Source organism: Cydia fagiglandana, chromosome 13, assembly GCF_963556715.1.
Source record: "Cydia fagiglandana chromosome 13, ilCydFagi1.1, whole genome shotgun sequence".
NCBI lineage: Eukaryota > Metazoa > Arthropoda > Insecta > Lepidoptera > Tortricidae > Cydia > Cydia fagiglandana.
In genome coordinates this window covers 2,057,987-2,085,932 of record NC_085944.1, presented here as the reverse complement: position 1 = coordinate 2,085,932, position 27,946 = coordinate 2,057,987, and the positions used below count along the sequence as shown (strand labels likewise).

General features: G+C 41.4%; 1 protein-coding gene across 1 annotated transcript; it reads right to left on the bottom strand.

Moving 5' to 3' along the window:
* Positions 1–26: 26 nt before the first annotated feature.
* On the bottom strand, positions 27–27,942 carry LOC134669863 (kinase suppressor of Ras 2-like). Its single transcript, XM_063527481.1, is given in 18 exon segments — positions 27–3,200; positions 3,574–3,703; positions 3,836–3,967; positions 4,395–4,528; positions 5,463–5,648; positions 6,268–6,444; positions 11,884–11,972; positions 13,040–13,138; positions 14,426–14,564; positions 14,952–15,085; positions 15,570–15,655; positions 16,010–16,203; positions 16,205–16,375; positions 18,437–18,720; positions 21,765–21,953; positions 22,770–22,908; positions 23,519–23,653; positions 27,652–27,942. Coding segments are annotated over 18 exon segments (2,724 nt in total). The 5' UTR covers positions 27,805–27,942; the 3' UTR covers positions 27–3,047.
* Positions 27,943–27,946: the final 4 nt, after the last annotated feature.

Here is a 27,946-nt window from a genome sequence, read left to right as displayed (position 1 = left end):
TAGATAGATATAATAAAACAATAAAAAACAGTGATGGAGATTTATTTTGGCAAATGCGACTATCCTAATCATTCAAAATCTCATTACTTATGTAAACCTACGGCCTCACACTCTCGGCTATCAATAAATATATGATACATGTCAAGCCACGCCCCCTATATACACATCAAGTGGCAACACCCCCCATTTACAACTAATTTCAATAGGAGTGGAGTGACCAGAATAATTTTCTTTTATTATATAATATTATTAATAAAATTTAGTAAAAGTAATTACAAGTTTTATACTATTCGGATAATGTAAGAACCAGGTTAATATTACAGTCTAAAATAATTTAAATGATTTTTTAACATGAAAGTAGACAATATACATTTTCAATTTCAGTAGGTATAATGGCAAATTAATGGGTATTTTCTGATGTTCTTAAATCTTGGGGTTCATTTCAGATTCACAAAAGCTAAGAGAGAAATTAAATATGATAAGGAAAAGCAGAATATTTATTTATATTATAATTGCAATGATTTTTTAAATCTTCTCAAGTAGAAAATGAAAACCAAATACAACATAATTATTTTTAAATTCAAATGATTAATAAATAATTTTAACATGAGATGTAACAAATTTAATTTATCATTCTTAAATATTAACCCCATTTTTACATAATACTTTGTTTTCAACATATATAACTTTTTACATGCACATTTCTCGGCCATCATATTTTTGTTGTAATCCAATAAAATAGGAATTTAAACAATAAAGTGAGGTGTGCAATTTAAAATGATTGCTTAGAGCTTACTTTTGCCAAGCCCCGCTTTCTCATCATCGACTACAGTTCAACATCTTTTAAGTTTTTGAAACATCCTGACAGTTAAGAAACTATTAGTAATAAGTTTGAACAGTTTTTACAGATGCTTTGATACATCCAATGTGCATCCACACCCACACTGTTAACTGTACATCGGCGGACCTTATGCTTTTTGTAATAAGGTCCACCGATGTACAGTTACGAGTGTAGCTGTTTGTACCAACCATGAGAACAATCAAAGTAGGAATAAAATACTTAAGAACTAACTACATAAAGCATATATTTCCTCAAACTGCCAGATAAGAGATTTCCAATTATTAGGCTAAAGATTTCTTTAGACATGTTTGCCTGGAAATATACATAATAACACCTTGTTAAGGTAAGGACACTCACGGTCGACAGATTCTGTATACTTTAAACGTCAAGTCAACATTATTTTATTTTATACAAATTTAAGCTTTCACTTAGGCTTTCACTTGCACAATACCTTTATATCATGTTGGAGTGTGTTTCTATCATCTGACATGTTGTTACATTTATTTAAAGAAATAAATTCCATTTGATCGCCTAGGATACATAAGTACCATTGTATTAAAATGATGCTTAAAACGTCTTACAGTCTGGCAAATAGAGAGAAAATTAAAAAGTAGCAACACTGTAGTGTCGTCCCGTTTGCTTATATAAATTGGTTTGAAAGGGACGACACTATGTTGCCACTTTTTAATTTCTACTTTTTTTTTGCCTGCCTGCAGGGATAGGGGTCATGTGTAAGTAGAAGCCCAGCATATCATCCACACACCTAGTAACACTGTACAATATTTACACGTTCAACAAACCTACGTCCAGTTTGATAAGAAAATATAATTTACCTACTCGTTACTCTAGTTACGAGATCAAGGCTTTACATGTTTAACTGGGTTATTCCCACTAGTTACCACCAAGTTCTTACCAGTGGTAACTACTGGGAATTTTTTCCCCACCTTTTACCACTGGTAACTACTGGGGAAAAAAATTCCCACTAGTTACCACCAACTCGGCTTGGAATTTTTATTCCCAGTAGTTACCACTGGTAAAAGGTGGGATTTTTTTTTCCCAGTAGTTACCTCTGGTAAAAGGTGGGATTTTTTTTTCCCGGTAGTTACCACTGGTAAGAACTTGGTGGTAACTAGTGGGAATAACCCGTTTAACCAACGAGGTGACCGCAACTATCCAAGTATTTTACAGGATGATCAAGATACTGATATTATTTACATTATCATATTGTAAAATATAAGACTACATTTTCACTGGAACCTCATCGATTTGAGTAAATTAACATTATTTCAACGTAGATATTAAAATTATTCTTATACTAATAAAGTTAGCGTTGACCATTTCTATTGTGGGTACAACCTGTCAGAAACGTCATTATTGCGGTAAGTTAACGATAAGTACGGAATACAAACCGGTTTTTAATTGTATGGAATAACCGGTTATTAACCGATATTTCATACAAATTAAAACCGGTTTGTTTTCCTAAACGATAAGTTGTTTTGTTACATCAAACACTAACAACACAAAGATGTGTATAGTACTTAAGTATGTGTTATTTATGTAATTTACATCCACCTTTTGACTTTCATTTGAAAAACCACTCATGTTCCTCAGGGCAAGGTTTAATTTTGCACATGCCGCCATGTTTTCCCAATGTTAATGGTTACTTATACTTTGAGAGACTGTAATTTTTCCGTACTCTATCAAAGCTCCTTCAATACACACCTTTGCCCCAGAATTTCCATCAGAACCTCGAATAAAACGTAGAATTATTACGTTTACATTGAATTAACTGAAACTATAACTAGGCATAGTTAGAAATTCATGTAAACGTCTTAACACTATCTAACAGATTACTAGTGACTATTTTTCATTTGTCTCCTTTTTTTAGACGTTCTAACGGTCGCTCTCGCATCTTTTAGGGTGGCATTCCACCTGTCCAATGCGTATTTGCGTCTCACATTTTGTTTAGTGAAGGAGTAAGACGCAATGTACATTGGACCAAGAAATAAAACAGGTGGAATACCAACCTTAGAAGCATTTTAGAAAATACAGACTTTTCTCGCAAGATAGCGTTCAACAATTTCAAATACTAACTGTCTGTGTTACATTTCTCTCATCTGGTTCAGGTGGAGACACGGCAGATGGCGTTGACAGCGCTGGCGTTGCGCTCGCACTCGCGGGCCGCGCGCGTGCGAGCGCGTCAGTCTCAGAAGATGGCCTCCGCCGAGCGCGACATGTTCACGGGGTGCGAGGGCGAGCGCGCCAGGCGCTTGCGGGGAAGCTTCTCGAACGAGGCGAGGAGGGACGCGAAGTCGGGACGCTCCGACGGCTGGTACGCCCAGCAGCTCATTAGCATGTCCTGGAAAATGAGAAGAATATTAGGAAAAAGGGGAAAAACGGTACAAGTTAGTCCAATTTACAACTTTTAAACAGGAACATGCATAACACATAATCCACATGGGTTATGTCATGACACATCCAATAAGAATTCTATTACACTTGACATATAATCTGCTTTCTCTACATAATTTCGTAAGAATTTGCTTTTATGAAAAGTTTCACTGATTTTTACAAAATAACTGTTACTTTACTAAAGCTTGCTTAGCTTAGTTACTTATCTTATAGTTTATTATATAGCTTCTGGGTGATGCACACCATACTAAAAGTATGCGATCTCGAGTTTGCGGCTATAGAATGGACTGTACCACGCACAGTACAGTACAATTACCAACCTTGACGTCCTTGGTAGAGGACATGTTGCCGAGCGCCTGCTTGACGCCCTTGCCGACCTGCCAGATGATCGCTTCAGCCGGCTGCCCTTTGAACGGGAAATCGAGGCAGAGTAACTCGTACCACACGGTCCTGCGTACAAACGTCAAGCTTTGCTTAGTTTGGGGCTAGGTCGATTTGTGTAAGATTGTCCCCAAATATTTATTTATTTATTTATGTTCTTTCTAATACACACATGGAAGTGACTAATCAATCGAAACTCACCCGAACGCGTACACATCAGTCTGCTTACTAAACGGCAGATGCAGTGATGTGTGCGGCCGCAGTGCGCGCATCAGTTCAGGTGCCAGATAGCACAGCCAGCCCGGCGGGATGCCTAAACTGTCGCCGCGAGCACTGCAAAAGACAAGACGTATGTCATAGGTTGTCTACAAAATATGTCTGCTGCCGGAGCCAACTACTATGTGAATACTTTTAAAAATACTAGGACACAGATTTTGGTCTCTTTCATAGGCTTAAAAATTACGTTAGGCATACTCTGGATTACCGCCTTGGAATTTTGAACAAAGAAATTTCAACTAGTATTAACTTTCGGTTTTTGATTCAAAATTCTTGTTCGGTATCTAAGGGTGGTATTCCATTTGTCCAATATATTGGTCAAATGTGTATTCGCGTCTCACATTTTGCTTAATGAGAGAGCAAGACGCAATGCACATTGGACAAAGAAATTGGACAAGTGGAATATCACCCTAAAATTTGAATTGATTACAATAAAGTGGCATTACGTTAAACATTTCAACATAAACTATGAACAGGTACTGACTTGTTTCCGAAGCACAGCTTGGTGACGCTGAACAGGCCAAAGTCGGTGATGATGGCGCGGCCGTTCTCCACGAAGATATTCTTCGTCCGAAGATCCTTGTGCAGGATGCCGCGCGCGTGCAGGTACCCCATACCCTGTCAAACAACCATTCATCAGGATCTAGAGCCGATAATTCCCTTTCCATCATACCAATACGTCGGAAAAGGACAAACGATTATTATCGGCGTGTCAACTTTAGTAAACGTTTATGAATAAGGGGGTTATAAAGTTCCCAAGCGTAGTCAGAAGGTAATGGTCTATTCTCATATATTCACTTAATTTAACTTAGTTTCCGAAATGGGCCAAATTTCTTTTCGTTGTCTTGTTTCTCCACTCTGTCACACACTTCTATTTTTGTCTTTTATCAGATAAATAAAAAAAGTTGAGTTCTATTGTATGTCTTTCTAGTTGTAGATTATAATTCTCTTGAGAAAAAATTAAAACCAATCCATAACAAAAGGCTCCGTCACATTTTTTGGGGCAAAAAACAAGACGGCCAAAATAATTTTGACCCAAATAAGGCCATTTCTTTTCGCTACGCTCACAGTGTACAGTCGCGTTAGAAAGAAAGAAAGAAAGAAAATACATTTATTTAAGTCAACCAAACAGTTAAATTACAAATTTATCGATGTGATTTGTCGAAAATGATTTCGTGCTATCGAGAAATGGAAAAGGTCAATTTTGGCTTTTTTTTTAAATAATCAAGGCCTTTGTGTATGCATTTCAAATAAAACGACTATAAAACCCATGGGAAATAATCGACAGACATACAAAATAATTATAGTTAACGATAATCACAATAAAACAAACAGCAACAGACTACAATTACGTAGGATGATCAAAACCAAAGCGAATAAGGGTGGTATTCCACCTGTCCAATTTCTTTGTCCAATGTGTATTATGTCTCACATTTTTCTTAATGAAAGAGTGAGACGCAGTGACATTGGACAGATGGAATTACGGAAAAATAGACTGCCGGAAGACAGTAAAAAAACATACACCTGCGATGAATATAAGAAAACCATATACCTGCGTGATCTGCTGCGCTATACTAAGACTCTTGTTGGGGTTAAACTTGTCTTTCCGCAGGTGGATGTGCATGTGTAGCGTCATGCCGCCGCACAGTGATGTCACGATCGCGAGTCGCGGCGGCTTCATGCACGCTCCCATAAATAGGACCAGGTTCTCGTGACGGGTTTTACGGAATGTTGCCACCTGGAAAAAATAAGAACATTTTTAAAGAGTTCTTAATTAGGGTTGCTCCTAGAACTGCAATTAGATTATAATTTTAGGGAATAGAGATGCCTAAACAGCTCAAGTTTACTCCTAGAGGGAGACTAAGCCAACTGGACAGACTGCAATGAATGGAAAAGTTTGGCATTGCACCATATTCGAGTGAAAATATGACGTTTATTCTGGCATTTCCACTTAAAACAGGCACTAAAAATAAGTTTTGTTGATACTTTCGATTTCTGTGATTGTAACTCATTTTGATTTTAGTACCTACCTGGGTGTGCACTGAGGCACCCGTACTCGTCCTGTTTTAGTATCAATATTCTACTAAAACGACACATCAGATGGATAAATTGGCTACTTATAAAAAAAAACCGGACAAGTGCAAGTCAGACTCGCCCTCCGAGGGTTCCGTACTTTTTAGTATTTGTTGTTATAGCGGCAACAGAAATACATCTGTGAAAATTTCAACTGTCTAGCTATCACGGTTCGTGAGATACAGCCTGGTGACAGACAGACGGACGGACGGACGGACAGCGGAGTCTTAGTAATAGGGTCCCGTTTTACCATTTGGGTACGGAACCCTAAAAACAACATTTACCTCGTGTTTGAAGGTGTCTAGAGGTATGGCGTGGTCGGACAGGGCCTGAACGTGTAACAGCTTGACCGCGACGGCGCCGTGCCAGCAGCCGCGGTAGACGGTGCCGAAGCGACCTTTCCCAATCACGTCCAGGAGTATCAGCTCGTCGTATGGGATGTCCCATTCTTTTAGCGATAGCTGGAAGGAGAGAAACAGTTTTAGGTGTATGACAGTTTAAACGGCAGGCCCCCGCAACCCGCGAGTAAACGAGATGACTTCATGACTTCCCTCTTGCTTGCGCAAGGGCATCGGAGATTCCTATGATGCACTAGAGTGAGGAGTCCTTACTGTGTATTACATGGTCAGTAGATAAATGCTATTGCAGTCAGCAGCAGAAGTTGCTAAGCGGGTGAGGTGTTCAAAATGATCTTGACGCGACTTTATTGTCAAGATAATAAGAGTGCGTCAAGGTAATTTTGAACACCTCGCCCGCTTAGCAACTTCTGCTGCTGACTGCACTTTAAATAAATAAATATTATAGGACATTTTTTACACAAATTGACTAAGCCCCACGGTAAGCTTAAGAAGGCTTGTGTTGTGGGTAGACAACGATATATATAATATATAATATATAAATAGGTACATAGAAAACAACCATGACTCAAATATCTGTAAGTATCACAAATATGGGTACTTCCTAGGTTACTCAAAACTTAACTCTCGCTAGATGGCACCACATTTGCAAAATTTCAGGTTTTATTTTTTTGTGAAATGGTCATGGTATTTGTATACTTAAAAGTATGTTTCGCGCACTCTTTAAATAAATATTGAACTATTAAAATAAACATTGAATACTTCATTGTGCAAAAACCGCCTTTTTAATTCGACGGAGTGTTGCTGTCACGCTTTTTCCTACTATTACTCACACATGCAAACAGTGTTTCCGTGATCCTTGTAGTAGACAATTTCACAAAACGTAAGTATGTTGCAATAGCGTAACGGTATGTTCGTGGAAATACGTGCAAGAGGATTGGGGTTCAAGACTGGTGCGAGTAGGTAATTTCTTTTTGTTTCTCCTTTGTGTTATCTTACCTTTAAACGAGCAATTATTATATATATATGTTACTGTAAAAGCCCGAAGTACGGCAGAACCTAGGATTTACCGATGCCGATCGGTAAAAGCCCGAAATGTTAAATCTTACTAGTTTACTTCGGGCTTTTACCAACACCGATATGGTAAATCCTAGGTCTTACCACGGCGACCGGTAAAGTTTGAATCATGCACTGGTTCTTGAGATTATTAGATGAAAGTAGGTAGGTTTGGATCTTCCGGTTCTGCTGAAGGTAAAGGGAACTCTACTAGCCTGCATCGTGGCTAGGCACCCAGGTTTAGGTATAGTTAACTTTAAAACCGAATCTGCAGCTGGCCACTGTAATAGAAACGCGTTCCGTATGTGTTTCGCTTTCCAGATGACCAGGGTGCCTAGCCAAGATGCCAATGGTGTACGCTCCATAGCGAACGAAGCGCAACCGTGTCTGTCGCATTAATATGACAGAGTGATAGAGAGAGGTATTACCCTAACGTTCGCTACGGAGCGAACGACTGGCATCTTGGCTAGGCACCCAGATTTAGGTATAGTTAAGATTACCGCCGAATCTGCAGCTGGCCACTGTATTGAGTAATAGAAACGCGATCCGTATGTGTTTCGCTTTCGAGATGACCAGGGTGCCTAGCCAAGATGCCAATGGTTTACGCTCCGTAGCGACCGAAGCGCAGCCGTGTCTGTCGCATTAATATGGCAGAGTGATAGAGAGAGGTATTACCCTAACGTTCGCTACGGAGCGAACGACTGGCATCTTGGCTAGGCACACAGATTTAAACGCTTTTTAAAAATCAAAAACTTTTTATTACTTATGAAAGCAGAAGAATATAAATGATCGTATTTGATTTATAATTGTTACATATTTGCCGTAACTTATTTTTAAAATGTGTTTTTCAATTAAAAGACACGTCAAGATTGTTTACCTTATTTCTAATGCTAAAAAAAACAAACTATAGTAATAATTGTGTTTTTCATTCATAGACAAAATCCATTATTTTTAACCACAGGAAATTTTATACATTTCTTTTTTATTGCAGTGAGGATGTCCTGATTGTAAAAATAAGAGAGATTAGGTAGAGTATAATTTCTAATTTTCTTTGTCAAAAATAAACGAATACGTGTAGCCCATACTTAATCAATCGATTAATGATAATAAGAAAAATTAAATAAAAATAAAAAACAATACGAAATTTAGATGTAACAAAAATACAAAAAGTTATGTTCCAGCATACAATGACTGGGGATCGAACCGGGAATCTTCCGTTTGTAAGCAAAAAAGCGACTGTCTGCATAACACGCCATGATAGTTCTTAGTTAAGCTGACGAACTTCGGGTACTTATTCTCACTTAGGTCAATTAAGTACCTGTCAAACGTCAGTGTCAACAAAATTGCACTAAACATGACGGCACTCCAAATTCGCGCCGTGGTCAGCCCGGCAACGTCGGAAATGGTATGGCAACGTCGCAAATGTATCTGTACACGACATTTGTGACACACACATACGTAAAATTGATGAAAATTTAACTATGATTTTTGCATGATTTCTGTATGAAACATTGTTTTCCTGTTAATTTCGCGCAAACGAATATTCGAAGGAAGATAAATGCGGAAATATTTATGTACTAATAGTGTGTAGTTACTTAATGAGCTTTGATTGAATTTTGTATGAAAATCGAACCACCTTAACTGAAATAATAAGCATTTTCTATTGAAAACTCAGATCCACTGATCTGTCATCAATCCCATCATCGTAAATTTGCCGCGCGAAGTAAATATTTAAAATAAGAACAAATATGAAATATATCCCTATCTCTCGACCTTTAATATTTAAAAAACCATCTTCTACCGTGATTTAACCGCAATGATAAATTTATTAAATAAAACATGCTTTACTAGTCACAACTAGGTAGATAAATAACAAACACAAACGCACTTCCTCGAAATACCGCCGGCGATACGCGAAATCGTTCATTACTGTACAACGTTGAATTCGACTTGACAGCTTGACACTGACTGACGGTCGGCGCCAGTTAAACTTAATGGCTCACTAATTATAAGGGCCCAGTCACATATTATTTAAGTTGTTGTTCACTTTTTTTCGCCTAGCCCCCATCCGCTAACCGTCCGATAAGGAACTTCGTTACAAAAATGGTTTCATATTGTTTATTTGTATGATAGAAGACAGTAATCAACCCGTTAGAGTGATATAAACAAGACAACCACCTATAAGATATTTAACCCACCCCTGACACAATTATTATGAGCAAACGTCGGACTATAGGGGGCAGTTTGAGGGCAAGGTAAGGTTTACAAAAAAATCTTAACTTACGAGTATTATAATGTACCTATTATAGTATTTGTAACATAGTTAATTAAATTAGTTACCCGTTATCATTTATTCATCTTTAAATGTGTAAATACTCTTTGAAGTGATGACTGATAGCCCACTGAAGTGGCCACTTAAAAAACAAATAAATAGCTGACATGTGTCATTATGACTGTTGTTCATACTTATATTTGTTGGTAGAGTGCCGTCTAATCAATAGAAAGATTTGCTTTATTTGTTACATTATAAATACTAGGTACCAAATACTAAGTACAAATACTCGAAAGTGAATTGATTGATTTGCGAACCTTACCTATCATTCTGACATGCCACGAAAATGCCCGCTGGAGTCCGACGTATGATTATGAGTTATACATGTTTATTGTGAATGTGTATAGCTTCCACAGAGATGAACCGATCTGAGTGTGTTTTTTAAAATCGATAATTTTGTCTGAAAACACAGTTCCTAGTTATATTTCGTAGAAATATTACGGTTTATATCATTATTTGTATGTATGCCACTTTATTGCACACAAACTAGTTTACACAAAATAGACATAACAGAGTAAAAGATGTAATAGAGATCTCTTCCAGCTAACCTTTGAGAGAGGAACAAACACTAAAAGTAATGTAGTTAGTTTGCAAAACGAAGCTTTACCACATAATAAATAATAGTACTAGGTACAGAAGACTCACTCTCTAACAAAACGCGTCTGTCACGATCAGCACAGATATGGCCGCTAGGTGGCGACAGCGCCACGCGCGGCTTATGGCAAACCCCAAAATTGGGGTCGAACGGATGCACTTTTAGGTTCCTGTAGCAAAGCGACGAAATCGCGGAATGAGCCATGCCTGCCTTACCACATTTCTACAGTGTAAACACATCTTACTAGTGAGTTCCCAACGCCGGCGCTGAATCATACAGTTATCGGGTGGCCACATTAAGTACCTATTGTCCCGAGATAGCGGACACGGACACCGCTGCCCACTACTTATTTTTTACAAGTTCATTTTGTCACAATATAAACCTCAATGCAAACGAGACTAGCTTCAAAAATATGTCGTTTTAAAACTATTTATTTTTCAAATCTTTCATTAGTTAATTTCAAATGCAGCAAGACTATAATAGCAAAAGGCTATCAAATAATTAAAAAAGAAAGATAACCCATTTATTTGCTACAATCCGGTTTAAATTTAAGTTTCTGACATTGCAAGCGCCCCACATACTTATTGTAATATTCTTCGATTTTGACAGTTTTTCTGCGAATGATATACGTTACGGCAAAATTCACTATGGGAAGTTTTAATCAGTCCAAATTTGCATTAAATGAGTCTCAAGAACTACAAATAATATAAATATGGGCCGGTCACGTCTAGTCTACCGCATGCATCTGGAGAGGTAGACTAGCTTAGCCACTCGAATAACACGTGAGGATTGTTATATATGGTTTCGAGCGGGTGATGGGAGTAGTAGTCAAACACCTTATGTGTGATAGTATAAGAACGTCTTATGCCACAGGAAAGGCGAGCCAATACGTGTGGAGACAGGTCAGCTGCAGGAATCTGCCGCATATTTCAGGTTGGACCCTACTCGCGCCTTACGGAAACTCCATTCCGGGTTTTATTTTGGAGTATCCTTCTCCTAGATGGATTGCAAAACAATGCTAAGAGGACCATCTCCCCTGTGACGAAATAGCTTCTTACTTCGTTTGTGGACTTAGTCGCCTCGTACGACACCCTATCCTATGTGAAGCCGAGAGGGTAATGCAGGTGCTGGGCATCCCTGCGTTTCCTTAATTCCGTCCCAGGCGGTGTAATGTATGTTACACCATAAATCGTCTGCAATAGACGTAAAGGCCAATGATGATAAGAACGTATATTCTCTAAATGCCTGCCTATATATACACGTTAGGTTGCGCTGACACAAGCAATATGCGTTTATGTCGCAGTAAACCAGAGTGTTACTGTTAAATACTAAAAGTGGCTAATTGCCATATTACACCACAAAGTGGATACCGGTAGAGGGACGTGGACGCGGCAGACCCAAACGGAGATGGCGGGATGACCTGGACAGCTTCCTGAACAACTGGCCGGAGGAAACACCACATCGGTAGTCGTGGAAAATAAGGGGCGAGGCCTTTGCCCAGCAGTGGGACACTCAAATAGGCAAGGAAAAAGAAAATAATAGGCATGAAGTGTGAACTTACGCTATTTTGTCTCGGCCACGGCCCGGGCTGGTTCTGGTTGTTGGCGTCCAGCGAGTCCTGCAGAGCCTCGTTCGTTTCCGCCATCTCTTCTGCAATACAGTAACAGATTAACCCCCTTGTTCATAAAACCATATGGATATGATTTAGTTAAATTAGGCTTTATCTCTTTCTTACAAATGGATAAGTCAACAAGACAGATAAAGACAAACGATTCATAGTCATACTCTGTATCTTTAGGTATTTAAATGAAAGTAAAACAAGCAATTTGTACATTTTCGGGTAGTTATAACATTTATTGGTTAACCAACCGAATACAAAACCGCCTGGAGCAGTCACTGAACGACCTGACTTTAACCTACATTATTTGATCGTGTAATGTTTTCATCTACCCTCAACTGGCTTAAGGAGCCATTTGAGGGTAGATTTGTTTACTTTTATTTAAATAAATAAATACCTAAAGATACAGAGTATAATTCAGGCCAGAGGGCCTACCGCGAACCACGTTTGAAGTGTTGCCTCTCTGTCGCAGTTGTAAATTCGTACGTATGACAGGGAGGCAACACATCGAACGTGGTTCGCGGTAGGCCAGCAGTAACGCGTTTATGAATATCGCCATTAGGCTTTGGTCTCTATTGACGCCGAGTTCTGCGTCACATTGTATGGGAAAAGTACGACAGTTACATATAACGTGGTCTTAAATACTAGGAAGGAATCGTTTGTCCCGGCTTTTTAGGACCTGACTTCATATCAGTATTTATCTTCATAAGTGAGCTCCTGACGACACTCGGTACGAAGTGAAACATGTCTAGCGTTTTTCGACTTAAAATACGTGAGTGATCCGTTTTTAATATATTTAACAACCTAAAAATGATAGTGAAAGTGTAGTATTTCAGACATAAACCACAAATTTTATATCAATTTCAATTGAAAAACTCTTGTTTTTACCAAGGCAAATAAAACGGTCGATGACTTCTTTAGTTTACAGTATCAATCACAATTTTTTTATTGAAAATAACATGGAACTATAGCGGTGCTTAAAAACTACCTTAACGCTAATAAATATCTAACAACTTGTACAAATACAGGTGGCTTAGCACCACTATTTCACTATTGACTTTTCTGGTTTTTAAGGTTGAAAGTCAGTTACTGTTCTTACCAGGTTCGATCTCCTCCACTTCTGAACTGAAGTCGACTATTCGAGCGGGCGTCGGCGCCGGTGTCACGTGGTTCGGACTCGACACGGGAGGCTTCACTTCTGCATAAAGAAAATAAAATATATGTGTTATTATACTCCAGAGACTGATTAGAGTATTTGTACTGTAATTTATTCATTAAAATCTAGTGTATATAAACTAGGGAATTTAGGTCATACGTGTTTAGGTGGGGAGGCTTACACGTGGAAGGTATCCAGTTCAGGTGTCCAGTAGCTTGATCTAAATTCCATTCCTTATATAGAGGAGAGTCATCTTACATGACTCTCCGTATATGGACTACATTCCTAACCTAATATGGAGGAGAGTGATATTACATGCCTCTCCTTATATAGGTACCTACTACAATAATAGATTGTTACTTATACCTACATTCCAATTTGAATTGGAAACTCTTAGTGCCACTTGCACCATCCCACTAACCCGGGGTTAAGCGGTTAACACATTCAGCGCCAAGAACCCGACGCCGGGTACACTGTTCGTAGCGACTACGCGCTCCATGCGGCAAAGACGTGGCTACGAGCTACGAGCGTAGCCCTTATCACTTAGTGGCAATGAATGTGTTAAACCGTTATCCAGTGTCAAATTGTACTGGTAACCATAGTAACTCCAGGTTTAACCGGTTAACCCCGGGTTAGTGGAATGGTGCAAGTGGCCCTTAGTTACTTCGGAATATGTTGTGTAATGGGTACAACAATTTGAATGCGGGCTCTCATGAGGCTATGCCATAAGAAACATTCTTGCGACTCGTATCGTGGCGCATGCTACAAAAGTAGGTCTAGCACATGGTTGGCGCGACAGTATCTCGCGGCGAGATAGACTACCCGTCTTTTTCTATGATAATTAAAGAGGGACGGAGAAGCGCTGGTGGCCTAGCGGTAAGAGCGTGCGACTTTCAATCCGGAGGTCGCGGGTTCAAACCCCGGCTCGTACCAATGAGTTTTTCGGAACTTATGTACGAAATATCATTTGATATTTACTAGTCGCTTTTCGGTGAAGAAAAACATCGTGAGGAAACCGGACTAATCCCAATAAGTGCTAGTTTCCCCTCTGGGTTGGAAGGTCAGATGGCAGTCGCTTTCGTAAAAACTAGTGCCTACGTCAAATCATGGGATTAGTTGTCAAGTGGACCCCAGGCTCCCATGAGCCGTGGCAAAATGCCGGGACAACGCCAGGAAGAAGAAGAAGAAGAATTAAAAAGGGACGGGTAGTGTATCTCGCCGCGAGATACTGTCGCGCCAATCATGTCCTAGCCCGGCTGTACACTTATGACGACGCAAAAGTTTCTCGAGACAAGCCAACGTGAACCTTACTACAACCACATAAGGTACCTGGGAAGTGGAACTGCGGCTTGTGCGGCTGCGCGGGCTGCAGCACGTGCGGGGGGTGGTGGGGGGTGGAGGGCGCCACTAGCGCCGGGGATGATGGCGTCGAACTGTTGCACGATGACGAATTCGATAGGTCGTCGCCCTGCAATAAACGATATGTCATTATACATTTATTGCACACCAATAAATGTACAATAACATAAACAAAGACCATAGAGGTAACAACAGGCGGTCTTATCGCTTAAGAGCGATCTCTTCCAGACAACCTTTGACTACATGATTAGGTATAGTGTGAAGCTTTCAAATAGAGCTCGACGGCTAATCCTATTGTCTTTTATTATAAGTATTAATTTTAACGGCGGTTTTACTGAACAATAGACAATAGGCTTAGCCGTCGAGCTCTATTTGAAAGCTACACAATATACATGATTTACATGATGCATTTTCTCAAAAAACTCGTAGCGCTTGTAGCGCCGTCGTAGCACTCGTAGCAGTGCTCGCGCTCAACGAAAGGAGAGTGCAAAGTTACCGGGTGTTTCTGCCTCCTCTCCTTGTGTCGGTGCGTCCGCTGTATGGTGCCGAACAGCGAGCCGCGCGACGCGCCCGGCGACCCGGCCGAGCCCGCCGCCAGAAGATGTAATAGGGGAGTAGGCCCAAATGGAGCTGGTAACAACAAAGAAACAAACTAGACCAACACATGGGGATAATATTATACAACAATTATTTAATTAAATGGTAGATTCGCAGGCATGGGTTCATTCTTAAGGTAGGTTCACGTCGCGGGAAAATCTCTCTTGAAGCAGCTCGGTATGTAAAGATAACCGCAAGCGAAAATGATTCTTACATGAAACTGAGTGAGATTGAGACTTTTATAAAATTGAAGGGACATCTCACAGTTGTCCAAATTTTTGGACTATACCAAAATTGTTTCCACAAAAAACAGACCTAATGATCCCTAAGACAGTTTTCCTCTGTATTCAATAGTTTCGTTTATCCTCATACTGTCCCACTTAAAATAACACACTGTATACGGGGACGCGAACGTTGTCAGGATGGCAGAGTTGAAGGAAAATTTAAGTTATGCGCGCCATAAACTAACGTACATATGTGACGTTTTCAACTAAAAGGTACCATAAGAAGAACTTACTCTCTTTGAAGCTAACTTTGTCTCTAAAGGCGTGGACTAGCTCGACGGGTAGGCCGCACGATGGAGGTACTTTAGGCTCGCAATCTCTGCAACAAACAAAAGCATATTATAAAAAACATACGATTTTAAATCTTATTTGCGTACAATAAGGTAAGGTCTCGAGGTAAGGTAAACGAGTCGCAATCATATTGAAAGTCCTTGCAAAGTGGTGCGCTATATCGTCATGCCATTGTGAACTTTATTTGAATGCAATAAGGTTTAAACTTACCTGTGACATTTAAACTTGCACTCTTTACACTTCAGACCTGACCCGAACAGCATCTGCTTATCACAATAGTCGCACGTCGCGATCATATTGAAAGTCTTGGCGAAGCGGTGTAACATGTCGCGCGCCATACGATAGTGAACCATAGTGGGAAGGAAATAAGGTCTAAACTCACCTGTGACATTTAAACTTGCACTCTTTACACTTCAGCCCTGACCCGAACAGCATCTGCTTATCACAATAGTCGCAGGTCGCGATCATATTGAAAGTCTTGGCGAAGCGGTGTAACATGTCGCGCGCCATACGATAGTGAACCATAGTGGGAAGGAAATAAGGTCTAAACTCACCTGTGACATTTAAACTTGCACTCTTTACACTTCAGCCCTGACCCGAACAGCATCTGCTTATCACAATAGTCGCAGGTCGCGATCATATTGAAAGTCTTGGCGAAGCGGTGCGCGATGTCGTGCGCCATGCAGCGGCCGACGGGGGTGCGCGGGGAGCGGGGCGTGGCGCCGATCACGCTGTACGGTAGTGAACCCTGTGGGGAAGAACATAAGGTTAAGTATATGTTGATTTTATTTGAAGGTATGCAAGGTATAGATCTGGGTGCAAGCAATTTGTGGCATCTTAAGTATCAACAGAGACAGACTGAACTTTTGAATGGATAATCAAATACGGAAGGTTGTGATTTTAGGCGCCGACCGTCACACATCGATCAAAACAAACTTAAGGTGGTTGGAATCAGAGTCGAGCGGGCGTTCCGCAGCCCTCGAGTAAATAGGTTTGGTTGTGATATTTGTTATTAAGAAATGAAACTGTGAATTATGTTTGTTTATTAAGGAATAATATATATAATTATTACTTGTAATCGAAATTTCTTTTTTGCCCCGCTGGGAAAAAACGAAATATTGGCAGATTCCCACATTTTCCCTCTACTCCGTCTGAGTGGAAAAGCGGCCTAAGCGTCCATTCCGTTACTCACGGACCAGGGTAAAGATGACGGCATCTCGAGCGCACGCTGCGGAGGAATAGGAGTATTATTTAATTGTAAATTGCCGAGTCGGGTCGCACCCCATCGCCGTTCCGAGCCGAACGAAGCGTAGGTGCGGGAGGGAAGGTGACCGGGAGCGAAGCTGGCATGGCGCGTTCCGTGTGTCGATGTCGGAGGGCTCGAGCCGATTCAGTAACTCACGGTGAGGCCGGCGTCCCTGCCGGGCGGGTGCGGGGCGTCGCGGGGCGGCGGGTCGGGCGCGGGGGAGGGCGGCGCGGGCGCGGGCGCGGGGGACGAGGGCGGCGGGGGCGCCGCCTCCGCCGGGGAGTTGTCGCTGAAAACAATACTATCTATAAGCGAAACTGTTCTCTAACTTTTACGATGTAATATTTCCGATTAGTTTAAATCTACTGATGTGAGTACCGCCCCGAGGCTATCCGCCATCTGTACCCAGAGAGTCCTAAAATTCTTCGGCCCCACAGTCGGACGCGGCACGGGACGCGCTAGAAAGGCGCATTATTACCGGGAATATCGACGGAAGGAGCAGAGGGCGTGCACCCGGTAGATGGTCGGAGGAGGTCCAAAATATCACCCAGACTTCGCTCCAGGCGACGATGCAGGTGACCGAAGATCGAGAAGCCTGGAGAGCAGTGATTGAGTACCCCATAAGAATCACGTCGCTCAGACATGAGGTCACAACCAAAAAGAAGAAGACTGATGTAAGTATTCATTAGTAAATCTAACCTGACGTCCGGTCGTCCTGCGAGCTAACTCTCGTGTGACCGCGACTTGGTGAGGTTCGTCGGTGCCGGGAGATGAGAGTTCTCTTTCCGTTTGTTTAAAGGTGTCCTAGGTGATTTGAATAAGATCTAACCTGACATCCGGTCCGACTTCGTCCGGTCGTCCTGCGAGCTGACTCTCGTGTGACCGCGACTTGGTGAGGTTCGTCGGTGCCGGGAGATGAGAGTTCTCTTTCCGTTTGTTTAAAGGTGTCCTAGGTGATTTGAATAAGATCTAACCTGACGTCCGGTCCGACTTCGTCCGGTCGTCCTGCGAGCTGACTCTCGTGTGACCGCGACTTGGTGAGGTTCGTCGGTGCCGGGAGATGAGAGTTCTCTTTCCATTTATTTATAGAGGTGTCCTAGGTGTTTTTGAATAAGATCTAACCTGACATCCGGTCCGACTCCGTCCGGTCGTCCTGCGAGCTGACTCTCGTGTGACCGCGACTTGATGAGGTTCGTCGGTGCCGGGAGATGAGAGTTCTCTTTCCATTTGTTTATAGAGGTGTCCTAGGTGTTTTTGAATAAGATCTAACCTGACTTCCGGTCCGACTTCGTCCGGTCGTCCTGCGAGCCGACTCTCGTGTGACCGCGACTTGGTGAGGTTCGTCGGTGCCGGGAGATGAGAGTTCTCTCTCCATTTGTTTATAGAGGTGTCCTAGGTGTTTTTGAATAAGATCTAACCTGACGTCCGGTCCGACTTCGTCCGGTCGTCCTGCGAGCTGACTCTCGTGTGACCGCGACTTGGTGAGGTTCGTCGGTGCCGGGAGATGAGAGTTCTCTTTCCGTTTGTTTAAAGGTGTCCTAGGTGATTTGAATAAGATCTAACCTGACGTCCGGTCCGACTTCGTCCGGTCGTCCTGCGAGCTGACTCTCGTGTGACCGCGACTTGGTGAGGTTCGTCGGTGCCGTGAGATGAGAGTTCTCTTTCCATTTGTTTATAGAGGTGTCCTAGGTGTTTTTGAATAAGATCTAACCTGACGTCCGGTCCGACTTCGTCCGGTCGTCCTGCGAGCTGACTCTCGTGTGACCGCGACTTGGTGAGGTTCGTCGGTGCCGGGAGATGAGAGTTCTCTTTCCGTTTGTTTAAAGGTGTCCTAGGTGATTTGCCGACTGAAATAAAAAAATCTTATTAGTCGTAATAGACTCAAACAGGAAAACCAAAAGAATATTACACGAAATTAGGAAATTAAATTAGCTTATATACTAAACGTTATATATTATCAGGATCATCTACTATAGTTCGTTTTTTTAGCATTAGAAATAAGGTAAACAATCTTGATGTGTCTTTTAATTGAAAAACACATTTTAAAAATAAGTTACGGCAAATATGTAACAATTATGAATCTAATACGATCATTTATAATCTTCTGCTTTCATAAGTAATCGTTTTTGATTTTTAAAAAGCGTTTTTCAATTATAAGACATGTTAAGATCGCTTACCTTCTTGCAAGTTCTTTCTAATGCTAAAAAAACGAACTATATATATGGAACATATAATTCCCTAACAGTTTTGAATGATTCACGGTTAGTTTCACTAGACTTATATCGATCGGGATATGGACTGTGATTACCTTTTGTATTGTTACCGAGCTCCCGATATTCCGACACAGTTACATGCATCTTCTTCCCGGGTAACTGAAGATACGGGTAATCACGGTCCATATCTCGATATAAATCTAGTATATTATGTCCACATTGCACGCAGAGAAGATGGCCGATGGGGTTGAAAAGTGCTCGAGTGGAGACCACGGACTAGCAAGCGCAGCGTAGGACGTCCACCCACAAGATGGACAGACGACCTTGTTAAGGTCGCCGGAAGACGCTGGATGCGGGTCGCTTCCTACCGGCACGTATGGAGGTCCAAGGGGGAGGCCTATGTTCAGCAGTGGACGTCTTATGGCTGAGATGATGCTGATGATGTCCTTGCAAAGAGTGCTATGTGGTGCTCGCCTTCACGACGCCTGCACAATCACTCTCACTGCACATATTGTGATAACTCACCATCGCAGCACGAGCTACAATCACGTACCCTCGCTACGCATGCTATGGTCATTCACCCTCCCGTCGCATCCTGTGGTTACTCTCTCTCTCTTCCTTCCTTGCCGTGTCCGGCAATGACCACTCCATCAACAAATCTTATCCGGATTATGAAATGCCCTAATGTGGCTCACAAAACCAAACTTTATCTTGAAGATGCGGTCACACGATGCGCAATGGAGTTGTCCAGTCGAGTGGCGAGGGTATGTGTAGGAGGGCTTAGGTCGCATCTTGCGTATATGACGCTCAGCATCTAGGTCACTACGAGGAAGGTCGCCTATGAGGAGAACTGACCAGATAAAAGCGGCAGTAAACGGCTCATCATCCCTACAAGAATGTACGAGGAAGGCGGCCATCAGAGAAGAGTGGCGACGTGTTGTGAAGCTTGCCACCAACACCTGAAGTGATGACCACGACCACTCTGTCAAGAGTGATACCGACGAAGAAGAAGAATCTAGGTCACTGACCTTTCGCCCCGTAGCCCGGGCGTAAGAATACGGCTACGGTATCCCCTGCCTGTCGTAAAAGGCGACTAAAAGGGGTTCTCGGGGTCGGAGACGGTCGCAGCTAGGGACTGCGACTAAAAAAAAAGGGGACCCACAAAGGGGCATAGCGCTAGGACGGCACTGGCGCGTTCATTGGAGATCCCAGAGCCGTCCGAAATGCGCCGAGGAGGACTACTGGGAGGTTTTTAGTAGTGTCCGACCGAAACATGTTTTTTCGCCGAAACCGAATGTTCGGCTTTGGCTCTAGTTTTGGCCGAAACCGAAACTTTTGTAGATTTGTTAGAATCGTTGAAAAATGTCATAAAACCGCTTTTACACACATATTATGGGGCTGTCAACACCCAATGTCCTTGAAATTTATGTTACTTAAGCAGTTTTTTAAGAAAATTACTAGAGTTAGACCAAGATAATTCTGCAACGATTTTGATAACACACGCAATGCAAGTGTTATTTTAAACGTCAAAACTTCTATGAAATAAGGCGTATAAATAACATTTGCAGTAGTTGCACTTCGTATGCTATCAAAATCATTGCAGAATTTTCTTGGTGTAACTCTATTCATTCACCAGTCAAGCTAACATGTAGGTACAGGGTCAACCAAAAACGCGAGCGCGGCGAGCGCGAAATTTTTTGTTAATAATATCGCAAGGCCAGGTACCGATCTTCACCTGGGCCTAAAAGTCCGAAGTGCCCCAGTGAGGCGAACTTTCATGCGAATTCAAAGCTTCAGGCTTCAAAATAAGTAGTTGAGCACAGACTCCAACCAATGTCCATTGTATTAAAAAGCGAGACCGCAGGCTGAGTATGGCGCAGCGAGGCCAAAGGCTAAGCTGAAGTAGAGGACATGTGGAACACAAACCAATGGTAAATTGAGGTAAAAAGTGAGGCTAAAGGTTGAGCATTCGTATGAAAACTGTACTGGGGGCACTTTTAAGGGGTTTTTCTTCGTTTTAATCAATAGTCAGCTGTTTAGCCTCGCAAAATATTAACTATTGAGAAAATCAACTTTGCAGCACTAGTTGAGCGTGAGCGTAACCTTTAGCCTCGCTTAAAATTTGTCATTAGAGGTAGATAGGAAAATGACTGAATAAGTGATTGAATAAGAGCGAAAAAGACATCGTTCGACTCGGGCCGAGCGGATACTCGGCCAACGGCTACGTGCGACAGTGCTATCTCATTCACTACGATACAATTAGACAGTGTGCGTGTTATAGGTATTGACAGCCTCTTAAGACTGAGTCGACCGTCCAGTGGCGCCCTCACTAGTGGAATTGTGTTTAGTGGAATTTAATAAACCAATTAATTTATGTACCTATACATGAATCAGTATATGTACCTAGAACTAGATATTAATATTGTTGTCCTACTTATTCCCCAACTTTTGGTCTTTGTCCGAAGTACCATTTCGTAAGTTTCGGCCGTATTTTGGCCGAAACCGAAACTACGGCCGAAACATGATTTTTTGGCCAAACTGGCCGAAACCGAAACCGAACCTTCGGTCGGACACTAGTTTTTAGTCGGTGAAAGTCCGACATAACCTCCGCGCTGTCCCTGCGGTGTCGAGGTATCCATAACGGATTTTCCTCCAATTAAAAAAAAAAGGTGAGTGACCTTTACGCGGCGTGGTGTCGGGGTCGCTGGGCACGGAGCCGCGCTGGCGCAGGCGCGCGCGCGGCGAGCCGCGCCACTGCTGGCTGCGCTCCCACTCCAGCCGCGTCCGCTCCCATTCTTGCCTGTTCCGGTCCCAGGAATCCCAGTATAGTTGGATTTCCGCTTCCGCCTCGCCGCGATTTAACGCGTCTGGAAAAAAAATGTTCTTGTTATGCCATTTTTACTGTGTATTTTTTGTCTATTAAGGCTTCGACACACTACTAGCGAGGCGTGTAGGTAGGTTGGTGTGAAGCAGGCGCGAAGATCATGCATCCCCCGTTTTAACGCACCGTGTTAGCCCTTTATCCATCAAAGACGTCGAATAACGCGCCAGCTACAGCCCAATATCAACCTTCGTACATTCTGAAATACCGGGCAAGTGCGAGTCGGACTCGCGCACGAAGGGTTCCGTACCATAATGCAAAAAAATAAAAACAAAAAAAAAGCAAAAAAAAAACGGTCACCCATCCAAGTACTGACCACTCCCGACGTTGCTTAACTTTGGTCAAAAATCACGTTTGTTGTATGGGAGCCCCATTTAAATCTTTATTTTATTCTGTTTTTTAGTATTTGTTGTTATAGCGGCAACAGAAATACATCATCTGTGAAAATTTCAACTGTCTAGCTATCACCGTTCGTGAGATACAGCCTGGTGACAGACGGACGGACGGACGGACGGACGGACGGACGGACGGACGGACGGACGGACGGACGGACGGACGGACGGACGGACGGACGGACGGACGGACGGACAGCGAAGTCTTAGTAATAGGGTCCCGTTTTACCCTTTGGGTACGGAACCCTAAAAAGGTTCAAAATAATGCCCGCCCACGATAGGCGTAGCGTGCAAGGGGATAGCCCCGCTTTCCTTGCGCTCCGCTCATGTCGCACTCACGCCTGGCTGCAGTGTGAAGAAGCTCTTAATCTTACTAGTCCATCTTAAAATATCATAAGGCAGGAACATACCGGTATAGGCCCGCAATCGGTTCATAGCTCGACACAATCGTTTCCATTCCTCCTCTCGCACGGACACCAACCAGCCGCGTAGTTCGGAATCCGAACGGTCTCTGAGCGAATCCAGAGTTGACACTCGGAGGCATATTTGCTGTGAACAATGATTTTTAAATATTAGTTCTCCCTTTGAATTAGAAAATAAAAAGTAAACAAACACTTCTCTCAATTCCACAGATACAAAATTACCATTATTCAGAGGAGATATAAGAACTTGACTTTACAAAGAGTCCGGTCTTAACACATTCACTGCCAAGAACCCGTATGCGTTATCATTTTGTACTGGAAACGGGGCGCCCGGCATGGTTAAGGTTAAGACAGGAATCTTAATGTGTATGAGAGTCCTTTTGGGGTCCTAAAATTTTCTCTATTGTTTATTTACTTGATTTTTGCATATCTTCTCTAGAAAGGACTCGAGTTTCTGCAGTTGACTCAAGAGTTTTCCAGTTTAAAGGAATTTATTACCTAAAAAACCGAGTACCTACAGTCCTAAAGATAAGGACTCCTAAACCTGTAGTGTTTGCCAACACTAAGGCCCACTTGCACCATTCTACGAACCCGGGGTTCACCGGTTAAACCTGGAGTTACTGAGGTTACCAGTACAATTTGACACTGGGTTAATGATTTAACCGCTTAACCCTGGGTTAGTGGGATGGTACAAGTGAGCCTAAGTGTGGTTCTCTCTATACAATATTGATATTAACCTGTATGGCTTGTTCGCTGAGCCCAACCACTCGTAGCCACTGCCGCAAGCAAGGTATGTCGTTCAACTGCGGAAGGATTTCTTCGAACCGCTCCTTGATCTTCAGCTGTTTCGCGAAGTGCTTCAGTAGCTTGCCCTGAAGACAACAAATAACATATGAAATGAGATATAATTAAGGCAAAACAGTCTGTGGAGTCCCGTAAGATAAAATGAGGTCTGGGATTATCTTCAGTTATTCATGAAAACGAAGAATGATGTCCGTCATAAAAACTAGAGATGCAACGGAGAGTTGTTTGGCCGGATACCGGATATTCGGCCTGACCATCAGCCGAATATCCGATATCCGGCCCCCGAATATTCGGCTAGCGGAACTATACCAACATTTCGGTTTTTCAGGTGCGCATTCTGCAGGTTTGGCCTGTTTCCTAGTAAACCTTCGCGCGAACTCATTTCTAGGTTCGAAATGAGTGCACGTGCAAGTCGTTGAATGATTAAATTGTTTTAAAATAATGAACAAGTACGATTATGATCGTGTCTGTTTCTTAAATCCAATTTGTTTATTCCGAAATCAAGCAATGTTACTATCCGGTATCCGGCCGGATAGTAAAATAATGGCCGGATAGGTCGGATACCGGATAGTAACCGGATATCCGGTGCATCTCTAAAAGAAACTATCCTGTGTTTTTCCCTGACTCAAATCACCATACCAAATTTCATTTAAATTAGTTCAGCAGTTTAAGAGTGAAGAGGTAACAGACAGAGTTAGTATACATGTATTTTAATTAACGAAAATTATAAAACTGTAGGGTTTAATGCACTATCTCATTAAAGTCATTAAATATCACAACACAACTGCTACAACTAGCTAATGCTCATTAGTGTACTTTTTGTTATTGTCAGAAATATTTTCATGTAGCCATTAGGCACAGTTTAAATTAAATCTCATGAATTAAAAACATTAGAGAGCGGCAACACATATGGTCTCAACTCTCTCAAGCAGAACATGACTACCATTCCTCCCTGCTTCAATGCATTTCAGAGAAAGCTATATACATCATACTAAATTTTATTTGCACATTCTCTTTGCTTTCTGCTTTTGAGTTTTGCTAAATGTGTAAATATGTATTTTAATCGTGTCGCTTAACTTCAAACTCGGGTAAATCCATTGGACCCTCTCAGCAAATATCTACCCTATTACGTTTTCTTTGTACCAAAATCGCATAATCTGACGGATGGATTTAACAAGCATCTATTTACTAGTACAGTCGCCATCAGATATATCGGAGCGGCCAAGGTGCTCACAAATATCTGAACACGCCTCGATTGGCAAAGCGTTAGTTCGTGTTCAGATATAGTGAACACCTTGGCCGCTCTGATATATCTGATGGCGACTGTACATCAAGATGATTCTAAAAGATCAAGATGATTATAAAGCAAAATATGAGACGCAATATACATTGGGGGCTGTCCATAAATTACGTCATCGATTTTTGTCGATTTTTGATCCCCCCCCCTATAATCATCCAAACATCATGCTTCAAATGACACCATTTCCTCCTACTTCATGCTACCGTCATCCGATGTCCAGACCCCCCCCCCCCCTAATTTGAAATTACGTAATTTATGAATAGCCCCTTGGACAGATGGAATAACACCCTTAATCAGAAACAGAAATTTATAATAAACAACAATGAATACCCTTACCAGGATACAATACATAACCAACTAGGCCAGGAAGCTGTTTATAGTTGCAGTGGCGGATTTGCAGTGTTGGCCACCCTAGGCCCCAGGCCATGTAGTAACAACTAGCCGCCCCTAATGTCTTGCTGCTCTAGGCCCGGGCCTACAGGGCCTTAGGGGTCATCCATTAATTACGTCACACGATTTTGTAGGTTTTTTGACCCCTCACACCCTTGTCACACTTGGTCACATTTGGCAAAACCCTCCCCCCTAGTGTGACATCACATTTTTTCTACGAAATAGCCAAATCGAATTAAGTAAGTACCTAAGTATTATTAATATTTTATCAAAATATTTTTGACGATGTAAATATTAGTAATTTTATAACCCAAAACTGCTTAGGAAAGAAAATTAAACGAATAAAAACGATTATCGTTTTAAAACTTGTTATTTATATGTACAGCGAATAAAATAATTTAAATAAATTTTCGGTTACTGATGAAGTTAAAGTGACGTCACAAAGTTTGTGTCTCCCCCCTCCCCCATATCACAATATGTCACATTTTCTTGACCCCCTCCCTCCCCCTAAACGTGTGATGTAATTAATGGATGACCCCTTAGGGCAAATCCGCCACTGCATATTTGGATATTGGGGATAAAATAATAGTAAATAATATTGTGTAAAATTATTCCACACACTATTGACAGGAAATTGAATAACTCTGTTATCCATTGTTTGTTGACATAACTGGAGTGAATTTCAAATGGTGCTGCATTTGCATTGAATGCAGCCAGTTTATATTAGTGTGGTCACTTCAAAAATAACTGAGGTTACTATTATTTGGGCTTGGCGTAATACAGACTGGAACTTGGTAGTGTATCTGTAGATATGAGCCTGATAGGAAATTTTTAACAGAAATTGGTAAGAGCCAATGCCAACGTAACTCTATCTGTCTGTTACCTCTTCATGGTTAAATTGCTGAAACAACAATAAATTTGGTATGGAGATAATTTGAGGCCCAGGGAAGGAGATCGGGTAGTTTTTAATAATCATCACCATAATTTCATGCAGACGAAGATACAGGCTAGTTAGCAATAGGTTGATAATTCCCTAATACAAAAATTGCTCAACAACATTGCCATTCAACATGATAAAAATATATGGCTGGACTTCTAGGTATGCTATATATATAGGTAAGCTATGAATACATTTACCCTGAGGATAATTGAATAAGGTTAATTAGGTAATACAGTCGCTATCAGATATATTGGAGCAGTCAAGGTGCTGACAAATATATAAACCCGCCTGTATTGTCAGGGTGTTAGAGTTCATGTTCAGATATTGTGAACACATTAGCCGCTCCGATATATCTGATGGCGACTGTACAAAGAAGTAGATTCATTTTGTACCAAATGCCTGAAATAAACAATCATTTAATTTAATTTTTTTTAATGATAATATGTGGAGTTCCTTGTCTAAAGGGCTATGCTCCATGTATATACGGATCTTTATCTGGTGGTAAGGCACATATATCTGTTTTATCATTTCTATCACACCTATTAATATTAAAAATATTTTATAACCACTTTCAACTAAGACCCAAAGAACTGTTAACTACAATTCCATGATCAAACACTATTGCTCAAAAATGTATTATCATTTTGAATCCACAGCCACTCTAGAACTTAACTTATCATGGTCCTTACATGAAACTCTTTTAGATTTACTTATGTGAAAATATGTATAACACCTTGAGATGTAAACAAGACCAAATAATTTAAAAATGTTCTATGAATAGGTAATTAAGGTTAAAAACCTACCTATTAATTAAGAATTAATAATTATCAAAATAAATCAATAGGCCAATAAGTTTCACTTATTTATTTTGATAGTCAAATCTTTATTTTTTCAAAACCTTCATTTTCAAAAACCTACATCTAGATATTATGTAGTTGAGAAAAAAATTATATCCAAATTTATCCTTTAAAGTCATCCTTTTTACTTTTAACTATCAGGTAAAACAGTTTACAGGAATTTCCAAAATGTGAAATCATGTAACAAATGATATCACTTATCACACCTGTGAGATGTAATGTTCATAATCTTATCAGCAACTAGAGGTAGATCACACATTTCACACTATATCAAACATGCCTCACAATTTGGAGACACTAATCTGCAACCTGCGTTCAATAAAATATATACGAAACATTTATTATATGTGATTGTTTCCAGATTTTCAATGTTTGCATAAGCTATGGTGTATTGTGCTGCATAACAGGTCAGGGATACGCTCAAGGCGGCCGGGAATACGCAACAAGGCCGCTTTCTACGTCGGCATTGAACTATACGCTGGAGGCCTTGAGTGAAACGACGTCCTTGAATCCCGGGTCCCCTTAATACTTTCAAGGGCAGGCGCCCGGTCCCTGCGGTTTCGCGCCGCCGAGCCTTACCTCCAGGGTCCGGATCTCCTGCTGCGTCAGCCCCGCGCTCGTAGAGCATTGCGTCCTCAGACCCTCGAGTCTTTCAGCTGCAACGTCGATCATGGACTGAAGAGTCTCTACCATCTCGATTGCATCTCTTATTTCGCTCTCTTCTATATCCATTACAAATATCACAGCACTATACACAATCTGCTAGTCAGTACTAGTCACTATAATAAAAAAACACTTTATACATTTTAAAAAATGATTATACAAAACATTGCAGTGTTGTATTGCCGATACGCGGCCATATCCGTAGAAAATC